The 24166-nt window shown below is 38.1% G+C and overlaps 1 protein-coding gene and 1 long non-coding RNA gene across 2 annotated transcripts; both read left to right on the forward strand.

Moving 5' to 3' along the window:
• Positions 1-752: 752 nt before the first annotated feature.
• LOC139115340 (monocarboxylate transporter 13-like) lies at positions 753-10081 on the forward strand. Its single transcript, XM_070677372.1, has 7 exons — positions 753-924; positions 4401-4747; positions 6274-6459; positions 7208-7752; positions 8061-8265; positions 8505-8669; positions 9392-10081. Exons 2-7 carry the CDS (start codon positions 4582-4584, stop codon positions 9604-9606), a joined length of 1482 nt encoding a protein of 493 aa, XP_070533473.1. The 5' UTR covers positions 753-924; positions 4401-4581; the 3' UTR covers positions 9607-10081.
• A 5149-nt stretch (positions 10082-15230) lies between these two features.
• On the forward strand, positions 15231-22777 carry LOC139115341 (uncharacterized). The gene is made up of 3 exons (XR_011548102.1): positions 15231-15326; positions 17724-17976; positions 21175-22777. It is a non-coding gene; the product is annotated as an uncharacterized lncRNA (long non-coding RNA).
• Positions 22778-24166: the final 1389 nt, after the last annotated feature.

The raw sequence follows: 24166 nt of genomic DNA on the forward strand, positions 1-24166 counted from the left end.
GCATTTGGTTCTGATTTTGGTGTGGATATAGTAGGGAGTTCAAATGACAAAGCTAACACTGTACAATTTTTCATAAGGGAAGAGGCAAAAATGTTCATTTTTTGCCAATTACTGATGTCAATATTATAATTTTCTGCAAAATGACGGATAGAAAATGCCAACAAAGGATTAAAAGTTGTGCAAGGGTCAATTTAAAAGCAGGGTACAAAAGTGAAGTTTTCTGCTGATGAGTCTGAAACAGGTGTAATTGGAGGTCAAAACTTTACTTCATTTGTGAATATCCTGCCCGTCTGTGGGGATCTTCCCCACCCCCACTCCCAAGGTATACCCGTTCCTTTCCAGATTGTGGGTTTATACAAAGATGTGGTGTGTAACTGCATTGTTACAATTTGCAATGCATGCTGATCTAGCTGTGGAAATGCAGCTGCCTGTGGCGAGGAAGTTAGGATGCGTCTATGCGGGTTATCAAAGGTCAACCCGCCGCCACGGACAGCTAGGGGCCGAAGGGAAAATGGGTAATATACTGGGTTTTCCTTTTGATAGCCCCAATAGATGCAGCCTACCCCGCCACAGACAGTCCACAGCTAGTGCTGATCCAGATTACATACGATAAATATGTCAACCGTTTGGAGACAGAAAATCGCTCATTCTCATCTTCACTCCCGGTCGTTTCTACTCCCTGTCGTAGACACACAGAACGTCCGTTATTACCCGAGCAAGCGTGCAAAGGTGAAAGGTTTATATCCTCGAGTGACCTCACTCGTATATTTAAATATAAATAGACGTCATCTGTTCAGCTGGCGGTGTCTACTAACAAGCATATGTCGGCGGCCCACGTTTAACATTCCCTTTCTCCTGTACAAAGTGGATATGAGGGAAGAATGCTGCCTTTCAGATCTGGTATACGAAAAGTGACATCATTCGGTAAGTACACTATGGCACTAGATTGTTGGGGAGGTCGAGGGCAGCAACGTAAATTTCGAAGATATCACATGAAGGTCACATGAATAAGTCAGCATACAGCATACGTCCATGACGTATTTATCTGGTGGTGCGGACAGTCGACCTTGCGTTCGTGAAGTACGAACGGTTATACAGGTACACCGTCCTTGGGTGGGTGGAGGGACGGTAAGCTTATATATATATATATATATATATATATATATATATATATATATATATATATATATATAATATATATATATATATATATATATATAGTGTGTGTGTGTTGTGTGTGTGTGTGTGTGTGTGTGTGTGTGTATGTCAGCTTAGCTGTGGAAACGCAGCTATCTGTTGGCGGGGTAGCGGGGATCGCTATGCGGGTCAAAGGTCAACCCCGCCACGGATAGCTGCGGGCCACCTGCCATCGAAAGTGGGTCTATTACGACGACACAACATGTATCGGAACTTTGAACGGCAAAATAAACCAAAGTGAGCGTCATTCAATAAAATGACCTATACCTGCCTGAACTCTGATTATTGCTCATTCCCTAACTCCTTTTGTGAACAAAATTTCTGGTTCGTTTACGTAATTCGGCCGATTTTCCAAGGAGTACTCAAGATTTTCACTCCAGCAGCGAACTTTGACTTCTATTGATATGCTAATAAGGATGTCGCTCGTTCGAACGTGAATAGCGTAACGGTCGGTCAGATCCTATTAGTGGAACTGTTTACACTGATATGGGGGTGAACAGATCGAAACCTGCAACATGCCTTCTTATCAAACAAAATACGACCTTCTAAATTTATGTTTTATGAAATTTTTATTACATATCATGTTAAAATGTATCACCAAATATTGAAATAACTGTTTAATATAAAAGTTTATTCCATAGATTTTCAAGAAATGTTTTCGTAAGTAAAACCTAAACTTTAGGCCTAAGTGCAGGTGTTCTGATTGGGATCTATGGGTGTATAATGATCTGGAGGGAGCGAGTACGTTGACCAGGGTCTATATGAATATGTCAACGTTGGTATAACTGATACCACACGGTGACTGATACCAGCCGTCTCCCTGACATGCCATGGATCAAACGGCAAGATCGACAGTGCAAATATATAAAAAAAATTGCGGCTAGATTTCCGAGATTGTTTAATTCCAACACTTAACTTTACGACTGAGCTGTCGAGAGTGTTTCAAATGTAAAACCACAAACAGGCCGTTTTTCTACAGCTTACCATATGATGTTTAAAGTTGTACAAATTCAAGTTTTATTTCACGCGCGACGGTGTGAAACCAAGTAACTGATTCAGAAACGATCTTTTGTAAAGATTACGATGTGATGTGTAAAGTTGTACAGGTTCAAGTTTTATTTCTTGATTGTTCATTCAGAAAAAGTTTGATCGATGTAAAACATCGTTTGGCAATACTTTCCCTCAACCTTCGAAGTTGAAGCAATAACTCGAGTTTCAGTCTCGAAATTCGAGATATCTGGATATACCTCTATGCTGGTGCACAGCATTCTGTTAAAGAGGATAATTTGTCTGGAAATGTGGAATTTATCGCCCGGCACCATATCAGCGCAAAGTCGGATACCATATCAGCGTTCAACTGTCGCGTTGTTTTTCACTGATTGAAAAGACTAATGAAACAAATCGGCGAAAGTCTGATGCCAGTGACGATTCGAGACAACAAAATTTCTGGTTCGTTTACGTAATTCGGCCGATTTTCCAAGGAGTACTCAAGATTTTCACTCCAGCAGCGAACTTTGACTTCTATTGATATGCTAATAGGATCTGACCGACCGTCACGCTATTCACGTTCGAACGAGCGACATCCTTATTAGCATATCAATAGAAGTCAAAGTTCGCTGCTGGAGTGAAAATCTTGAGTACTCCTTAGAAAATCGGCCGAATTACGTAAACGAACCAGAAATTTTGTTCACAAAAGGAGTTAGGGAATGAGCAATAATCAGAGTTCAGGCAGGTATAGGTCATTTTATTGAATTACGCTCACTTTGGTTTATTTTGCCGTTCAAAGTTCCGATACATGTTGTGTCGTCGTAATAGACCCACTTTCGATGGCAGGTGGCCCGCAGCTATCCGTGGCGGGGTTGACCTTTGACCCGCATAGCGATCCCCGCTACCCCGCCAACAGATAGCTGCGTTTCCACAGCTAGTGTCAGCTCTGTTAGCAAATATCAACATTCATGAATCGAGTGAATCATTACATATCTACAGGACATCGTAGAGTCATAGGCCTATTTGACACTTATTTTCGTTGATCGATACTGGCGGATGAGTGAGGGAAGTTTCGAATCCGCCTTACAGACTGAATATCGCATTTATGCATTCTCTTTATTGAGTGGTAGCGCGGGGCTAGTCCCAGTGACGTGCGACTATATACATACTTGCTAGGTATATTAGTCACAGGTCAATAATAGTTCCTTTGTCCTATATTTTCGACCAAACATCAGAAATCTCGACAGAAAATTACAGGCACACCAAGCCAGGAGTAAGGGAATGTTTTTCTCAGCTTTATCTCTGAGGAAATTGTGTGCAAAGACTAACTTTCAAAAAGAAAACTAAAATCACCACTGGAGCGTCAAGAAGACTGCTCCGCTTTAATTGTGCTATCGCTGAGAGAGAAAAAATTCCGCTCTTGTGCGCGATGATTTTGACGTCACGAACTTATCACGGACACTCCACAACAATGTAGAGTGGCCGTGGTTCACTCGGACAAGAGTAGTAAGAAATGCGGATATGCCGAGTATAATTTCATCGATCTTGACTAGTTAATTTAATCAAGAAAAACTTACGTTTTCCGTTTTGGATAAGGAAACGCGCTTATAGCGTTTCTCCGTATATGACACAACAACTGTTTTATTTCGACGTTCGCTTCACAGAAGCTGTAGGCCTACATCGCGAGCCATCTTAAACGTGACTTTGCGTATGAATGGAAACTCTCCATGAAGGACAACAACACGATTAATAAACAAAAGCAACAATACAAACAACAACAACAACGTGCAGAGAGTTGCATCGGGTCAAATGATGATAGTGTCCTTGTAGCGTTCCTTATGACATCCACATTACCGTCATAACAGAAAGGAAAGAAACTGGGTCTGACGATGAGTTTGAACCAACAACAACACAACAGTTATGATCATTGAATTTTATTGGTCATAAATAACACGACTAAGAAACATAAACAACAATACAAACAACAACAACCAGATGTCTGGGTACCCTGTGGTTTTACACCGATTGCCACTGGTAGTTTATTTATAGCTGCCATCCATCAACGATCGGTACTGAGAATGGCATAACCTGGTATCTGAGTTGGCCTATTGTATTTTCTACAAGTTGTAATAGGTGTTTCAATAGCACGCCAGCTTTCAATAACGTAACAGTATTTATGTATGGATTCTCTCTCTCTCTCTCTCTCTCCCTCTCAGCACAAAAAGACGAGGAATGAAATCATATTTTCTGCAATGAGCAGACGTACAGTTACTAAAGTATTTTTAACGAACGCACGCCCTCCCTCTCTCTTCGCATCACAACCACTGCCATTCCGCTGCCTATCTCAAGGTCTGCTTTTCACATGTCAGCTGAAAGGAAAACATTTTCTCTCCAACCATGGCCACTGGCACAGCAGAGACAACCGCCCCTGACGGTGGATGGGGTTGGTCCGTTGTCATAGCAACATTCATCAGTACATTCCTCAGTGCCGGCAACGTTTATTCTTTCAGTGTTTTGTACGTCGCCTTTTTAGATGCCTTCGATGGAACCAAATCGGAAACAGGTAGAGTCGTTGAATTTGATATGCTATCTTCCATTCAGAAGTATTTGATTATCTGAATTGTAACTACATACATACATACATACATACATACATACATACATACATACATACAATACATACAATACATACATACACCATACATACATACATACATACATACATACATACATACATACATACATACATACATACATACATACATACATACATACATACATACATACATACATACATACATACATACATACATACACAGAGACGCAGAGGGGGGCATCTGAGCATATCTGCTTGCTTTTTATTTCTGAGCTGTTGTGCAATAATCCATCGAGAATAGGCAAAGTGTATGTGTACGTGCCGCCCGAATGGTAGACTGAAAGATCCGTCGCTCGAGCGTCGAGAGCGCCCTCGACCGACGGATCTTTAAGTCTACCCGAATGGATCCTTTTTTGGGAAAAAATCTCAAAACAGGGGCCACTTTCATTGCCAAGAACTAAAGATGGGTCAGCAACAAAGGAAATGTTCATATACTTCAGGAAATCTTCACAAACAGTCGAATCACAGTAAAATTTTCCCCCAAAATTATCAAGAAAATCACAAACAATTGGCAATACTTTTGGAATATTCTTGGGTAGATATTTTAAACGAGGATGGCACAACCCGATATGAAAAATATTGGGAGTACCCCACTCCTACCCAAATGATACCCTAGGATACCTTACCGGTTCTAACCAGCCAGTGGTCAGTGCTATGTGTGTACTGTTACATTTAAAGGTAGTATGCGCCTCGAAAGTGAAAGGCTTAAACTTTTGCTCAAACTTTCTTTAATGAAACTTTCAACCAATATATCTTTTACAAAGCAAGAAGAAAAATTGGGGGGGGGGGGGGTACTGTGCAAATTTTAGTACAAGATAAACAAATCACCCAAGATTTACCGATATTTAAAATTCAAAATGGTCATCATGATCCCTGTGTTTAGTTAACTCTATTGAGAAAAAAAACTTTCGATTTTTAATGAAACTAATATGGTGAAAAGCTTGTACATGGTAGATCAGAAAAGAATTGGAAGAGTTTGAGGGTCCAAGTATCTGTCCCCGAGGCACATTCTACCTTAACATGTTACAGAAAGTATTTTTTTCCTACCTATAATTAAGATATCAGCGAGTTATTTTGGACTTAGAGTATCTTTGAACCCAGAGCTTGATGACCTTGGAGATTTGAAACTGTATATAATGTAAAAAGATACAAAAATGTGGATATATTTACAAACACATGTAAAATCAAATACTTTTTATAGACTGCCTTGCAACACTGTATCGAGGAGATATGTAAAGGTTAACTAAGGAATGTTTTCCATATTTTGAAGCTCAAACTCCCCTTATTAGGGAACTGACTTTGCTGACGTGTCACTGAAGCCAATTAATTATTTCTCTTGAAATAATTATAAACATCAAACATAGAAAAAATCCTGAATCTTCCACGGACACCTAGCACACGACTGAAAATAATGACCAATATTGTCTCTCCAGCATGGATCGGATCCATTTTCTCTTTGACATTCGTCATGGCGATTGCTGTCAGTGGTGCAATGATCAAGAAAATCGGCCACCGTCCAACTGTTATGTGTGCCGGTGTTATAGCAAGTGTTAGCCTTTTACTGAGTTCATTTGCCACTTCTCTGCATCAGCTATATGTCACCTATGGCGGCCTTTGCGGTAAGTTAACATTTGATATTGTTCGTGGTGATCACTCGTTAGAGTCTGAGAGATACACTCCAGCAAAATGTATCTGGTTTAATGTTTTACAATGCATGCGCCTCAGTGCTTGTTTTCATTGACTACTTGTGTTGTGTAGTCCTTTCTTCTGCTTTGAAGTTTGTGCCTGTTCGGTAAATCAACTTGTTTGGGGATAAAACTGATAACGAACCTGCTCCTTTACATTTTCTTTGCCAAAACCACTTGTTTTGACAATCTGTTAAAAGTTGCCGTTGCTCTCGAGTTCATGCAGAAAAGTGACCATACATCGGCACTTTAGAAGAAAACAGTTGTCTAGAGTATATGCTTGAACAAGGGGCGGCAGTATGTGTGCAAATTTGATAAGATTGTTTGGCACTGTGTATGTATGTATGTATGTATGTATGTATGTATGTATGTTTTGAACATGCACGAACTCTTGGAATCATTATTTCAAATAAAATTTCGCATCACTCTAGCACTAATAAATGTGACGATTGAAAGATGAAGTAACCTCAACATCCGAACGGGGGTTTCTCGTTCCATCGCATCAATCAGATGACGAACGGTAACCATAGTTGTTGTCTGATATACAACGTTCACATGTTTGTGACAGAAACCAATGAGTTATTGTTTTTAATTCAGGCGATGTGATATGTTGTGCGTCTAAAGATACATTAAAGATTTGGTTCACATACTTGAAAACAAACAATGAATTGTTTTTTTCCAGGATTTGGAGTTGGTCTATCATATATACCGTGTATAGATATGACCGGCAAATATTTTAAGAAGAGGCTGTCTCTTGCACTTGGACTCGGCTTAGCAGGTACCGGCGCCGGCCAGTTCTGTTTGTCTCTAGGCAATCAGTTATTGGTGGACACGTACGGGTGGAGAGGCACGCTGTTCGTTCTGTCGGCTTTCAGCTTTCACCTGTGCGTCGCTGGCGCTCTCTTGCGCCCCCTACAACCTTACCAACCTATTCCGAACAAGGATTGCGATATAAGTGAAAATGGCATTGTCGCGGCGAGACAGAAGGCGGGTGCAACTAGATGTGTGACACCGCCGGAAAACGAAATTGCGATATCTCCTAAGGCGGGCAGTTCTAATGAGGACAGCAGTACGTACAGACCAAACCGACGAAGATGTGCTTTCCTGATATCCATAGTTTCATCGATGTATGACAAGGAGCTGTTTATGCAACCGGCTTTTCTACTCCATATTCTTTTTATTGGTATCGGGCAAGCCTTTGGTCAAGCGACCGTTGCAACACATGTGGTAAGAAGCAAAGGTTGTCATTGTCGTCAAGGGATAACTAACTACGTTCAGAAAAAAAAATCAAAAATGCATGTCCTAGACAAGCTGAAAAAAATCGTCGATTATTTTGTAGTTATTTGTCTTTCCATGTTGACACATCATATTCTCTTTCCGGGATTGTAATATATTGATAGATATGTATGTTTTGTGATAGTCTTTTTCAGATCAAAATCTTTTAAAATCATGTATGTATGTATGTATGTATGTATGTATGTATGTATGTTCGTTCTAATGACCGGTCACAATAAACGAATTGTCTTTCCCACAAGGTTCGTCGATTTCGTGACTTTGGTATTCCAGCCACAAAGAGCGCCCTCGTTGCTTCTTTCATGGGAATAGGTCAACTCATCGGTCGTCCTCTGAGCGGTGCTGTAGCAAACAGTGGACTGGTGAAACCCGACATACTGTATGGGATTACTATGGCAATATGCGGACTTGTGAATCTCTTCGCTATCTACGTCCAAAGCTTTACAGGTACGACATCAGTATAGAAATTGTATGTATGTATGTATGTATGTATGTATGTATGTATGTATGTATGTATGTATGTATGTATGTATGTATCAGATGTATGTATGTATGTATGTATGTATGTATGTATGCATGCATGCATGTATGTATGTATGTATGTGTGTATGTGAACGTGAAACGATCACGAAAGATCAGTCGCAAATATTTTTTATCTACCTTCTGTCTGCTGTATTTGTCAACAGGTCAGCTATTTTACATTATGGTGTTCGGCATGAGTATGGGAGGCTACATTATCCTGATACCGATCGTCGTTGGTTATTTGCACGGAAAAGACAAAATCGGGCACGGTACTGCCATGGTGTTTCAGGTACAAGGGGTAACTGCCTTATTGGTATCACCTTTAGCAGGTAAATGGCGTGATGAAAGTGTCAGATCATTTGAGTAGATCTAAAATTAAATTTAAAATTAATCTGTTCTAATACTAAGGTTCGAGGAAAATATACTGTTGTTCATCGTGACCGGATTATTTGAGCAAGACTATATACAAGCGAGTGGATGCATTTTTTCTAACTAGCACTTGGCAAGAACACTGGCAAAGAAAAATGCCTGTGGCGAGAATTGCTGGTGATCGAATTGCTAGAAGGGGCAAGTATACGCTGTAAACATTGTTTTCACAAAAATGTTTATTGTTTTATGATAAATTAACAAGAACATGATCGCCACTTATTGAGGTAAAATAACGCATTGCGGAAACTAGTCGAAACTGAGTTTATGACATTTTCGAAATAAAGATCGGCAAATGTAGAATCGACGATTCCAAGATACAATTTTGAATTCGTCCAAACCGAAATACTTGTACTGAGTACAAGTATTGACTGGCCGGTGTTGACTGGCCATTAAGGTGATGTCGTGTGTTTGTAAGTTTACATGTGTCATCGAGGGGTTTTGAATAGCTGCCAAACAGTGCGTTTCTATGGAGGTCAAAGAAGGCTTCCAGTGGCTTGACAAGACTGTACGCGAGTTGAAAGAAAAGATGCCACTTCCTACACCACATTCTGGCAAAACATGCTGTAGAATTATCTAACACGGTGACCAATTAATGCCGCTATTTTTTCTGCTTCTGTTTCAGGATATATGCGAGACAAATATGGAGGATACGAACAAGCATTTTGGGTCGTAGTGTGTGCTTACTCTATAGCTTCTCTTTGTGCCTTTTCGTTACGGACAGTAGACACTTATTGCGGCAGACGACGCCAAAGACAGGCCGATGCAATCACTTTTACCGCATCCGAAACTTTTAATTCGGAAACACTTGAGCTGTCTGAATTTATTACTACAGTTTGATGGAAGCAATCATGTAGCTGTTTCATCTAAGTGAACTACGAAAGTGGAGTTGTTGAAACATGGCAAAAAGGAATGTGTTGCCGTCCTTTACATACATTGAAAGAAGAATACATTTCTAACGACTACTTTCTTTATATAAAACAAAATGTTGCTTCTCAGGTTTTACTTAACTCGATAGCGGAATACTTTTTTCCTTCCGACAGTCGCCGAATGTTCATCACAATAGTTATGTTCAAATGTTAGATGGAAACGCAGCTGGACTAGTCCGCATGAGAAATTGAAATCACCGCTTTATGGAAGATGTGGGCGCTGATGATACTCAATTCAAGTACACTTCATCGATACTCGTCCTCGTTGACGTCAAAGAGAATAGAGCATGACACGGCATTCTGTATGAAAGCAACAGAAATTTTCTGAAAAAAGATCAGTCTTAATAAAATATGAATATTATTAATAAAATCTTGGTTACATATCATTATACACTGTAGCTGACTTTATTTACAGTAAAACCATACGTTTAGCCATAAGCTTATTTTGACAATGAATTAACGCGTTTTATATAAGTGCGGATTTGACTGGGATTTCAAAAACCTCTACGACTTTGCCACCGCAGTTGTACCATTAGGACCTATTAAGCAAGGTCTGGTGACCCTTAAACACAAACACGATTGGAACTAATTTGGGATAATTGGATCTTCATATTTTTCAAATTTCTCAAAAATATTAGTTGCCTTATAAGTGAATATCTCAATATTACAAATTACTCATGAAAACAAGTGTGTAACTTAAAAAGAAAAGCAGATGAGCCTGTATTTGCAGATTTTAATTAAAGACATTACTTCACCATCCAATTATCCCAAATTAGTTCCAATCGTGTTTACAGTAGAACAAAATTAGACATCCTAGCTTCCCCAGTGAAGAAACAAACATGGGACCAAAAAATGATAAATTAAATCTATGACTTATTCGACACAATTTAACAACTGGAGATGAACTAGCTTTGGGCGACCGATGAAGAAAATTCGGCAACTTTGGAAACAGTATTTAAAGGATCGTAATGTTATACACAGTCTCTCCACTCCGAGTAAGAGACTACACAACAGTGTTCTTCACTTTTTCGAACCCCCCCCCCCACACACACACACACACACTCACAACCTGAATAAAAATCCGACGCAGGTCCTCTACGCTGTCGTGTTGTGTAAAGACGGGAGGGCAGAAGAAAGAAAGACCACGATACCATTGGTTACAAGACTGACCCATCTCTGTATCGGATTTGAATCAGACTGCTACACACCAGCGTCTGATGTCATAGCTGCAACCCCCATAAATGTAATAATCTCCATAAATGTAATATCAACCTCAATTGCAATAAATTCAACCACAAAGGTAATAACACATTCAACCGCCAATTTAATAACCAAGAACCACAAATGTAATACACAAATTAACCATAAATGTGATAATCTTCAATTATAAATGCAATAAACTTGAACTTGTATATGATCATTTGCTTATCGGTGGCCCGAGTAAATAAGACCAGTGTTGTGTTACTGCATACTTTCCTGAAACTTTCAGGAATCGCCAAAATAAGTCGTCAATCAGTGATACATACAAAGTTTACAACAGACGACTCATAACGAACAACAGGGAAACATACAACGTTATAATGTGCGATACAAAGCATGTTGACGAGAACATATATCTATCTCTCAATCAAGCAAAACAATACGAACACTACCGTGAACAGTAGAACAAAATTAGACATCCTAGCATCCCCAGTGAAAGAACAAATTTCAATTGAGACAACATTGAAATACATACAATCTATGAATTATTCTACACAATTTATCAACTGAAGACGAATTTAAGGCGACTGATCAAGAAAGTTCGACTATTTTCGAAACATAGCGTTAAGGTAGTGTGCGCCTCGAAAGTAGAAGACTTAAACTTTTGCTCAAACTTTTCTCAGGGGACCTTCCAACCATTCTCTTTCAAAATCAAGAAAAAAAATCGGGGGTCACCGTGCAAATTCTTGTACTAGAGAAACAAATAAATCAAAATTTACCGATATTTTAAATTCAATATGGCCGCCGTATATCAGAAAAGTATTGTAAAAGTTCGAGAGTCCGGATATTTGTCCCCGAGGCACATTCTACTTTAAAGGGCGGTGGTCGTCGGAACGGCGCTCAAAGGTCACTAGGGACCCCTACGACCGATATAAACACTGTATCCAAGCTACGTTGGCGATTGATGAAAGTTAAAACATGTTTGTCTTAGTGTACATTGTAAAATTTAAATGTTGCAGCTATTTTGACATGATGCATCTGTATATAGTGCATGAAATACAATGTTTGTAAACAAGAAAGTTGCACATGCGCCGTTCCGACGACCACCGCCCTTTAAAGGATAGCGGTGTTATACACAGTCTCTCCACTCTTGGGTAGAGACTTCGCACTGATACGTAGACTATACAGCTCTGTCTCGCTCTGGCTAATCAGTTCCATATTTCAAAATACACAAAATGCATTAAATACAAACAACCAACATATGGATGGTGTGTGGAATTGCCTCCCCTTTACAAAATAGATAAACATTTAAGGGCCAATTCTTCATTTGCGAAGAATTAGGAAGTTCAAAAGACAAATAATATAGAAGGGAGCTCAAATGACAAAGCTAAAGCTGTAAAATTTTCAAAGTTTCTTAAGGAAGGGGCAAAACATCTCATTTTTTCCAATTACCGATATCAAAATTATAATTTTCTGCAAAATTATGGGTAGAAAATGCCAGGGTCAAAAGTTGTGCAAGGGTCAAAAGCGGGGTTCAAAAGCTTTCTGCTGATGAGTCGAAAAAGGTGTCAATGGAGGTCAAAACGTCAATTCATTTGTGAATATCCTGTGCGGCCCGTCTATGGGGATCCCCTCCATTCACTTCCAGGGTAGGCCTATACCCGTTTCTTTCCAGATTGTGGGTTAGCTTTCACACACAGTGCTTTGTGTGCCAGTATTGTAATACATTTTATGTGTGTAATTCTACAATTTCTGCTATGATGCACTGGCCGACAGCATCGAGTTGAAAGTAATATTTTTAACGAAAACGGAGATATACTTTCATGTTGGCCTTTGAAAAGAGCCCGTGTCTAGGTCTCAAGGGTCTTTATATAGAAAAGATTATAACACACCACATGCTCATTCCGTGTCGCGATTCGCCAGAATACGTCACGTGACGAGAAAATAGATACGTCTAGTCCCCATCGGATCGACAAAAGTGACGTCAGAGGGTATTTTTTTAAAGATTTGACCAAATTTGGAAAAGTGCCGGTCACGTGACCATAGTGTCGTCTGCAGCTTTGCAACAATGGCGGGTGACTAGAACGTAATGTGCGTCCGGGATAAGCGACCACACTCTCTCTAAAACAGATTTTCCAACATTTTCCAACATTCCAACAACGTAGGAACTTGAACAACTCATCGACGGAAAGGATTAAAGTGCAACTAAGGATGTCGCTAGGTATGTTTAGAATATTTTTTGAAAGGAAGTGGTACCGCGTACAACTGAAACCACTGTGGAAACATCGCCTAGTAAACTTGTCACAATGGATTGTTGCGGTGCAAAATATCAAAACACATTAAAAACTATACAACATAATGAAACATGAGCATGTGGTGTGTTATAAAACACCTATAGCCTGGTCTTTATTCGGGCTATAGCGCCCGCCTATTACCTTCGTGGCCGTGTGTTACCAGAAACACATCGCTATTCTCGACCCCGGGTCATCCGGGTACTTGCGGTTTTTTACGTCATTTTTGCGTCACAGCGCCGTGGGGAAGTTCGGATATTTCAACCACCAAAGCAATATTCAAAGTTTCAATATACATAAATGACATAACTTTTAATTCTGCTTTTTTCCACACAATTTCTGTATCATTCGCTCTTCTGTATCGTCTGATCTCTCATTCACCTCGCTCGTATGCGTTTCACCTACTGACGTCACTCCGAGGTCGAGAATACCCCTCGGCCTACGGCCTCGGGAATAGCGATGTGTTTCTGGTAACACACGGCCCCTCGGGGTAATAGACGGGCGCTGTAGCCCGAACAAAGACCAGGCTATAGGTTTTTAATATTCACCGGCACTGTGTGTGCTGGAATGAACACCGGCGCTGTACTCTATCTTCTGGAAGCTGTACAATAAGTATTTTCTTTTACAGTTATTTGGAAGGTTACCAGTACAAATGCACAAATGGAAAATACTTATATTCTTCACATTTATGCCCAAAAACAATTAATCTTTTTCCCTGTGGTTTTACCTGTATCTTTTTCATGAATGGAGAATCGCGTGGAATCCAAGGTACGGTCACGCAGTCGACGTCACGGTCTGAAAAGGAAACAGCTCACAAGTAAGTAAAAGACGACAGCGCAAGTACGCGGAGGGTGTACGGAATTCAGGCAGTCGACATAGCCCTCATTACGCATGTTTCCAGATATAGATAATTTTTTTTAATGGTTTATTGAATAGTTATACGCCAAAATGTTAGACTTTTCATTGCAGATTTAATTCTAGTTAAATATACTTGAAAACACATTTTTTCGTTAAGATACAAAGTCAAAAAACACCTACTCCTAGATGGAGCCATGGTCTGGCAGGGATGTCTCTGCAGTTGTTGGGGCAGCAGAGAGACCTTCAATAAACGAAGGCAACCCAGATTGTGACGTCAGTAGCTGAAACGCACGTGAGCGAGGTGAATGAGAGAGCAGACGATACAGAAGAGCGAATGATACAGAAATTGTGTGAAAAAAAGCAGAAGTAAAAGTCATGTCATTTATGTATGTTAAAACTTTGAATATTGGTTTGGTGGTTGAAAAAACCCAACTTCAATTATTTTTTCACCGCGATGTTACGCAAAAAATGGCGTAAGAACCCGCAAGTACCCCGATGGCCGTACCTGGATGGACTTGTGTGTTTGTGTTTCAGACAGAGGGGAGGGACAGTACCATCTGCCAACCTCTGCAGTATGATGGATCTTTAAATTTCAGGAAGGTAATCAAAGTGGATATTGTCGGTCTCAGCACAGTCACCTGTGTTCTATTCCGCTCTGCACCTATGCGCGCCATAGACGTGTGTACATATGCCTGAGAAGAAGCGGTTCTTCTCAGGCAAAGGCACAGCGTGACTGTGGTCTCGGGCCGAAAATTGTTATAGTAAAAGTTTCAGAACGGGCTTCTCTGATGATGCTACTCTACAACCAGCCCCCTCCCCCCCTCCCCCGCGCCAAAAAAAAATCAGTCATATTTATTCAATGGGAAAGTAAAAACGAGTGTAGAATTTTGAAGACTACGACTATCGTTCTAATTCAGATTATGTAATTATGGTGAATACGTCAACCTTTAATAGGAGACTTAAAATCGCTGGTTTTTTTTTGAAAAAAAAATAAATTTATTCCAACAAAGTGGTAAATAAAACAAATCTACATAACTGTGAATGTGTCAAAATTACAATAGCTCATTCTCATCTGGCACGTCCGTTATTACCGCATATTGCCCAGCAAGCGTGCAAAGGTGAAAGGTTATATCCTCGGATGACCTCACTCGTATGAAATGTAAATTGTACGCATTGGTTTCAGCTGGCGGCGACCTACGTTTAACATTCCTTTTATCCCGTAGTTGGATATGCGAGAAGAATGCTGCCTTTCAGCTCTAATGTCGAAAGGTGGCATCATTCTGTAAGTAGACTATAGCCTGGAATGTTGTGGAGCTCAACGGCATTTCCTATAGATATCAAGAAGGCCCCATGTACAAGTCAACGTATCGCGTTAGCCGTTACGCCCATGAGTGCATGACGCTGTTGACGATGTGATAGTCGAGCTCCCGTCCGTAAAGTCCGGTGGTTAATACACAGGCACCGTCCTTGGATGGGTGGAGGGACGGTGGATACACAGGTGTTATGTGGACTGGGAAGTTTGACCAGACCTATTTGGAGAGCTTCAAGACGCGCTTCGCCAATCACATCCAATCGTTTCGTAACGAAAGGTATCGGCACTGCACGGAGCTATCCAAGTACGTCTGGTCCTTGAAAGAAAAGAACCAGGTCTTTGACAATTAGTGGTTAATTATTGGCAAAGCACCAAGTTACTGTAAAATAAGCAAGCCATGTAGGCCTAATCTTTGTACATCAGAAAAACATTCTCGCAGGCCAGAGCAATAATTTCCACTCCGCTGACCTACGCCTTTTCGGCGTTGGGTGATAAGACTCGCCGAAGAGGGCGTGGTGTACGACGATGCAGAAAAACCACATATTATCAATGCTGACAAATCTACGCTGTTCAACAAACGCTCTGAGTTGGTTTTAAAATGTCGCCACCAAAACAAATATTATTTATCAAATTTTAACACCACCTACAAATAGAATGGTACGGCCTTATAATGCATATATAAGACTGTCGAGCTAAGAATCCCTTCCATTCTTCTGTCTTATGATTGCGGGATGCATGATTACTTTGTACTTGAAGTAATTTTGTGTTATTAAATACACACACACACACACACACACACACACACACACACACACACACACACACACACATATATATATACACACATATATACACACACACAACACACACACACACACACACACACACACACACACACACACACATATATATATATATATATATATATATATATATATATATATATATATATATATATATATATATATATATAGTGATAGTAGGGGCCGGGTGGAAGATAGACAGTACCAGTGCCGTGCGACTATACTCGCCAGGTATATTACTTCCGGGTCATATATAGTTCCTTTGACCTATATTTTCGACCAAACGTCATCAGAAATCTCAATATAAAATTAAACAGAGACACAGTACGTGAGGAGTAACGTCATGTTTTTGTCAGCTTCTTCAGCGTCATTGTGTGCAAAGACTAACTTTCAAATAAGAAAAATGGACTAAAATCACCACTGATGCGACAACCGGGGACTAAAGACTACGCCGCTTTAATTGAGCTATCGCTGAGAGAAAGAAATTCCCCTTTTGATCTCGACGAACTTATGGTGTTTTGTTAGATTTATCACAGAAACTCCACAACAATGTGGAGTGACTGTTGTTTTTACTCGGACGAGAATAGCAGTTTAAGAAATGCGGATACGCCAATAGTATTAAATTTTATCGATCTTGATTGCTTGAATACCAGCTAATTTATAAAGTAAAACTTGTTTTTCGTTTTAGATAAGTAAACGCGCTCTGAGTTTTTCCGAATATGACAAAACAACTGTTTTATTTCGACGTGCGCTTCAGAGAAGCTGTGTATCGAGTGCAATCTACCCCAACTTGACTTTGCGTGTGAACAGAATGGAACTTGTCTGACTTTTCATGCTTTTGGGACAATGCCAATTTCTGACCGCGGCACTATCTCTCGTATAAAATAAATTATATCATACCAGTATATTGATGGCGCAAATTCAGCGATCTGATTGGTCGAGACGCGAAAAGAACCGTGGTATATTGGCGATATACCACGGCTAGCACACGCGCGAGCTCTCAGCTTGAGCAATCCATTTTGACGTTCCTCGCCAGAATTTCAATATACTGTTATGATATAGCAATAAATCACACCCAGCGACGGTATACCACTTGATTTTGACCAGTTCACTTCATATATGCACGAGCGATCTCGAGTGCATATATGTAGTGAACTGGTCAAAATCTCGTGGTATACCATCACTGGGTGTGCTTTATTGCTTAAATCATAGATCATATAATGACAAATGCCAAGTAGTCACAATCGTGGGACAATCAGTCTATGTCTATTGGTTTGGTAGTTTATTTATAGCCATCCATCAGCAATCGGTACTGAGAATGGCATACAGGGGTCTCCAGGTAGCCTACCAGCTGCACCCTATTTTGTCGTGTTTTCGACAGGTCATAATCAAAACTATTAGATGTTCTAACAGCACAAAAGCTTTCGACAAAGTATACAGTATTTCCTACAGTATTTATGTATGGATCTCTCTCTCTCTCCCTCTCTCTTTCTCTCTCTCTCTCTCTCTCTCTCCCTCTCTCTTTCTCTCTCTCTCTCTCTCTCTCTCTCTCTCTCTCTCTCAGCACAAAAAGACGAGGAATGAAACCATTCCTCTTTCTAAAGTCCGCTTTACACATGTCAGCTGAAAGGAGAACACTTTCTCTCTAACCATGGCCACTGACACAGCAGAGACAACTGCCCCTGACGGTGGACGGGGTTGGTTCGTTGTCATAGCAACATTCATCAGTACATTCCTCAGTGCTGGCAACTTTTATTCTTTTGGTGTTCTGTACGTCGCCTTTTTAGATGCCTTTGGTGGAACCAAATCAGAAACAGGTATAGTCATTTTTGCATTAAAATTTGTATTTCAAATGCCATCTTTCATTAAGAATTCTTCATTATTTGAAAATTGTATATATATATATGTATATATATATATATATATATATATATATATATATATATATATATATGTAATAACACAAATTACATCAAGTATAAAGTAATGACATCTGTTATTATTTATATCTATCAAATTTTAACACCACCTATAAATACAATAAGCTTTATTGACGTTATTCCCTCAAAGGTGAACATAGTCAAGAACTAATACTACAAAAATAAGAAAAGGATATTTATCAAAAAATAATAAATATATATATATATATATATATATATATATATATATATATAAAAGATATAACTTTATGCAGAATATGAAATGTTGGGTAATCTTAAAAAATATCTGTTTCTTGATAAATGTTGTGAGGTATATCATGCTATCTGTATTGCTCATTATGTAGCAAAATTTGGCTTGCAGATCCCAGTTGTTGAAGTTTTCATTGTTGACTGCTATCGAGTCTAACAATTTTTGTCGTGATTGTGTATGACATGGACAACACATGATATAATGAAATTCGTCCTCAACTGAGTTAGTATCACACCTATTACAAATTCTGTCCTCAGCTTTTAGTTTTGGTCTCATGTGTCTACCTTTCTCAATCATCAGATTATGGTCACTTATTCTCAGCTTGGTAATGTATTTTCTGTCATTTTTATCCTTGATACAGCTTAAATACTTTTCCATTTTAAAATCTGTTTTAAACTTTCTATAAATGCGTAATTTGTTATTCTCTCCTGATGATGTCTTTTCTGCATTAACTTCATTTTTCCATTTTAAATGTAGTCATACTTATCTTATCTGTTAAGTTTTTCACACTATGTTTATCATTTTGCCAAAAATTACCAACACTCTCCAATCCTGTAATTTCTTGCATTGCAGTTGCCCAGGCCATGTTATTGTTAGTACAAAATACCATCACCTCATGGATCAAAGTATTTTCTTTCTTAGTGTATGTTCTATACCAATATTTAACCATCATTTTCTTGATAAAAGTTAAAAGAGGATGCCTGCCCATCTCACCTCTCACTGCTAAATTTGTTGCTGACTGATTAACTTGGAGAAGTATTTTACACAACTTAAGATTCAATTTTTCAATTGGTGTCCTATCTGAATATTTCTCAGTTCCCCAAATTTACATCCATAAGTTAGTATAGGCCTAATAACATGGTCAAAAATATGAATCCATGCATGAATATTTATGTTAGCTGATGAACTGACCACTTTTCTAATATAAAAGAACGCTTTCAGTGCCTTCTTGTATAGAGTCTCCTTTGCAATGTCAAACTTCCCATTACATTTGAAGTCTATGCCTAAGTATTTGTAGCTTTGAACAATTTCTAATTTCATACTATTATAATAAAAGTTATATCTATGACGAAGGACCCTAGCATTCTTGTTGAAAACAATGACTTTGGTTTTGTTAGTGTTGACTTCTAAATTCCAGTCATTACAATATGAATGAAGTTTATCAAAGCAACGCTGTAATCCAGCCTCTGATTCTGAAATTAATACAAGATCATCAGCATATAACAGGAAATTGATCAGGGACTGTCCTAAATTAACTGGTTCACACCTATCATCAAAGCAACCTGATAAATCGTTAACAAACAGATTAAAAAGAATGGGACTAATATTGCAACCTTGCCTAACTCCTCGCATTGATTTGAACTGTCGTGTGATTCCACCATTAAGTTTTATACTGTATTTGACTTCGTCATACATACTTTTAATTATTTGATAAATATTGCCATTAATATTGTGTGTTAGTAACTTATAATAGAGCCCTTGACGCCAAATACTATCAAATGCCTTTCTAAAATCAACAAATCCTAAAAACAACCGATTTATATTTTTCCTTTTATCCTTCGCATTTTCAATGTTTGATTTACTAATATACTTATCAATAACCGATTTTAAGATGAACATGTTGTCTGTTGTTCGAAATCCAGGCCTAAACCCAGCCTGATATTGACTTAGAATATCATGACTCTCAACATATTTATGTAATCTGTTATTCAAAACTGAAGTGAAAAGTTTTGAGAGACAGCTTGATAGAGCTATCCCTCTGTAGTTATTTGGGTTATTTTTATCCCCGGATTTGAAAAGTGGTTTTATAATGCTAGTGCGCCAAATGTCTGGAAACTTTTTTGAATTTAAAATACTATTAAAGAGTTTTGTAATAGAATGGTACGTCCCGATCATACATATATTAGAGTGTTGAGCTATGTTACTTTCACTTCATCTGTCTGATGATTGCAGGATGCATGAAACTTAAGTAACAGATACCATTACTTTGTACTTGAAATAATTTTGTGTTATTATATTATATATATATATATATATATATATATATATATATATATATATATATATATATATATAATATATATATATATTAACACAAATTACATCAAGTACAAAGTAATGACATCTGTTATTATTTATAACGCTCCGTTTTAGCATCCGTGCCGCCCGTATGGTCCTTTTAATAGGAAAAACTTTCTAAACTGAGGTGACTTTTCATACCTTATAACTTAATGCGGGTCGATAACAAGAGAAATGTTCAGGAAACCGCTACAAACAGTAGGCTAAAGGTCAAGAATCCCACCGAAATTGTCAGGAAAATCTCAAACAAAAATACTTTTTGAATATTCAAGGATGGATATATTCGACTTCGAAGGCACGTGATTTTGACTTTGAGTATATTTAATTTGAACCCACAGCTTGATGCGCGCATACACACGCGCATACACACACAAACACATATACATGTATATATATATATATATATATATATATATATATATATATATATATATATATATATATATATATATATATAAAGATGCAAAACTGTGTATTATTTATCAACATATGTAGCACTATTTATATACTACTCTGCGACACCGCGTGAAGGAGATATCTAGAGTGTAACTCAAGGACATTTTCCATATTTTACAGCGTTAACTTCTCTTATTTCGGAACTGGCGTTGCTGTCTTGTCACTGAAGCCTATTAATGATTTCTAATAAAACAATTATAAACATCAAACATAGGAAAAATTCAGTGAACCTTCAACGAATACCAGCATACGACAGAACGACTGATAATAATGAAATATTGTCCCTCCAGCATGGATTGGATCCATTTTCGCTTTGACATTCGTCATGGCGACAGCTGTCAGTGGTGCAATGATCAAGAAAATCGGCCACCGTCCAACTGTTATGTTCGCCGGTGTTATGGCAAGTGTTGGCTTTTTACTGAGTTCATTTGCCACTTCTCTACATCAGCTATATGTCACCTATGGTGGCTTTTGTGGTAAGTAACACTATATATTGTTCGTGGTGATCACTCGTTGGAGCCTGAAAGATGCTCTACCGCAAAGAGGTATCTTGTTCGATATTTAAGTTAGAATGCTCCTCCGGGACAGATATTCGAACTCTTAAACTGTATCAATATTTTTTTTCTAGGCGACTACCTGTAGGGGCTCATTTTAAAGCTCTTTGAATAAGAAAAAACGTCTCCGTCTTAGTTTTTCAAACATTATATTTTCAATGGCGGCCATGTTAAATTGGTAATTGTTAATAATTTCTTTCTCTAGTTCCAAACTTTACACAGTGACCCCTAATTTTTATTCTTGATTTTGTATGAGGGTGGTTGAAAGTTTCAATGAGGAAAGTTTTAGCAAAAGTTTGAGTCTGTCATTTCGATGCTCATACTACCTTAAAGGGTCAAGTTGTTTATCAGACTTCTCTGAAAGCAAATCGACCAATTTGATAATTTTTTCAATGGAAATAAAGGATGAACAGAATGTTAATACTCGATGTCAACGCGAACTAATGCCAGAACCGGAGATTGAGGACTGTCCCTTTAAAGCGGAAGTCAAAAATCCCTGTTTTGGGGTTTTTGTGGTTTTTAGCTCACGTGTGTAAACACGTGGGCTATTGTCATAGCGATGTCTGTCTGTCTGTCCGTGTGTGTGTGTGTGTGTGTTAGTGTGTGTGTGTGTGTGTCTGTCTGTCTGTCTGTTTACACGATAACTCAAAAACGCCTGAACGGATTCAAGTCAGATTTGGTACACATGTACCATATGCTACTTGCAAGAACTGATTAGATTTTGGTTAGTGTGGCTTGCATATTAATGAAGTTATGCAATATTGTTTTTTCCGTACAATGGTTTCCCTATGGAGACGGTAACGACAGTGTAGACATATATCAAGAAATACTGCACAAAATGTCATGAAACTTTTTACAGATGACAATCTAAGAACATTATGATGATACTGTGAGTGTCATGTCAATTATCTTCTCATTTGCATATTTAATGAACACGTGTTATTAGTGAGATAACTCTGAAATTCCTGCACCAAACTTGATGATACTTGCAACAAATATTGATCTGATATATATCTAATTATACTTAGAAGCATTAGGCAGTGTCAAGTCAATAAATAGCTCATTTGCATATTTTATGAAGGTTTGTAATTAGTCATATAACTCCGATATAACTTCACCAAATGTGATGAAATCTGCTGCAGATACTGATCTGACTGATATCTAACTGTAGTGTAAAGCATTTAGTAGTGTGAAATTAATTAAGGGTTCATTTGCATATTTAATGAACTTTGTAATTAGGTATATAACTCTGAAATTACGGCACCCAAGTCAGTGAAATTGGGTACAGATATTGTTTTAATAAATATCTAATTGTACTGAGAAGCATTTGGCAGTGTCAAGTTAACAAATAGGTCATTTGCATATTTTATGAAGTTTTGTAATTAGTGATATAACTCCAAAAACTGCACTCAAATGTGATAAAATCTGCTGCAGATACTGATCCGACAGATATCTAATCATGATGTAGAGCATTTAGTTGTGTGAAGTTAATTTAAGGGTTCATTTGCATATTTAATGAACTTTGTAATTAGTGATATTACTCCAAAATTACAGCGTTAAATTTGATGAAACTTGCTACAGATGTTGATCTGATAAATATCCGATTGTACGTAGAAGCATTGAGCAGTGTCAAGTTAATAATTATCTCATTTGCATATTTCATGCAGTCTATAATTAGTCATATAACTCCGAAATAACTGCATCAAATATGATGAAAACTGCTGCACATACTGATACGACAGATATCTGTGTTGTATTTAGTAGTGTAAAGTTAATTAAGGGTTCATTTGCATATTTAATTAACTTTGTAATTAGTGACATTGCTCTAAAATTACAGCATAATTTTAAATAAAACGTGCTACAAATGTTGATCTGATGGATATCTAATTTTCCCATAAAGCATGGAGCAGTGTCAAGTTAATTAACAGCTCATTTGCATATTAAATAAAGTTTTGTAATTAGTGATTATACTCTGAGAGTACTGTGCGAAGTTGAAAAAAACCTGCTACATATAGTGATAACATATATCTTATTGTTCTGTGAAGCGTACTACTATTAATGAACCTGTTGTAAAACACGTGAGCATATTCAGTTCATATCTGGTTTTTTCTTGGGGTGGGGGTCGTTTTTCCATTAGAACTTCTTGCTATTGACTATGCGGTGTAGCCGTTTGTTCTTCTTTTACGTTTGCGCTTGTCCAGTGAATCAACTTGTGTAGGAATAACGATGAAAACGAACCTGCTCCTTTAAATTTACTTTGCCAAAACCACTTGTTTTGACAATCTATTAAAAGTTGCCGTTGCTCTCGAGTTCATGTAGCAAAGTGACCATACATCGGCAGTTTAGAAGAAAACAGTTGTCTAGAGTCTATGCTTGAACAAGGGGCGGCTGTATGTGTGCAAATTTGATGTTTGTTTGTGCACTGTGTACTATGTATGTATGTATGTATGTATGTATGTATTTATGTATGTATGTATGTATGTATGTATGTATGTATGTATGTATGTATGTATGTATGTATGTATGTATGTATGAAAGTATGTGTGTGTGTGTTTGTGTGTATGTATGTATGTATGTATGTACGTACGTACGTATGTATGTATGTATGTATGTATGTATGTATGTATGTATGTATGGATGTATGTATGGATGTATGTATGTATGTATGTATGTATGTATATGTCTGTGTGTTTGTGTGTTTGTGTGTATGTATGTAATTAACATGTCG

Source organism: Ptychodera flava, chromosome 17 (genome assembly GCF_041260155.1).
Source record: "Ptychodera flava strain L36383 chromosome 17, AS_Pfla_20210202, whole genome shotgun sequence".
In the NCBI taxonomy this organism is placed as follows: Eukaryota; Metazoa; Hemichordata; class Enteropneusta; family Ptychoderidae; genus Ptychodera; species Ptychodera flava.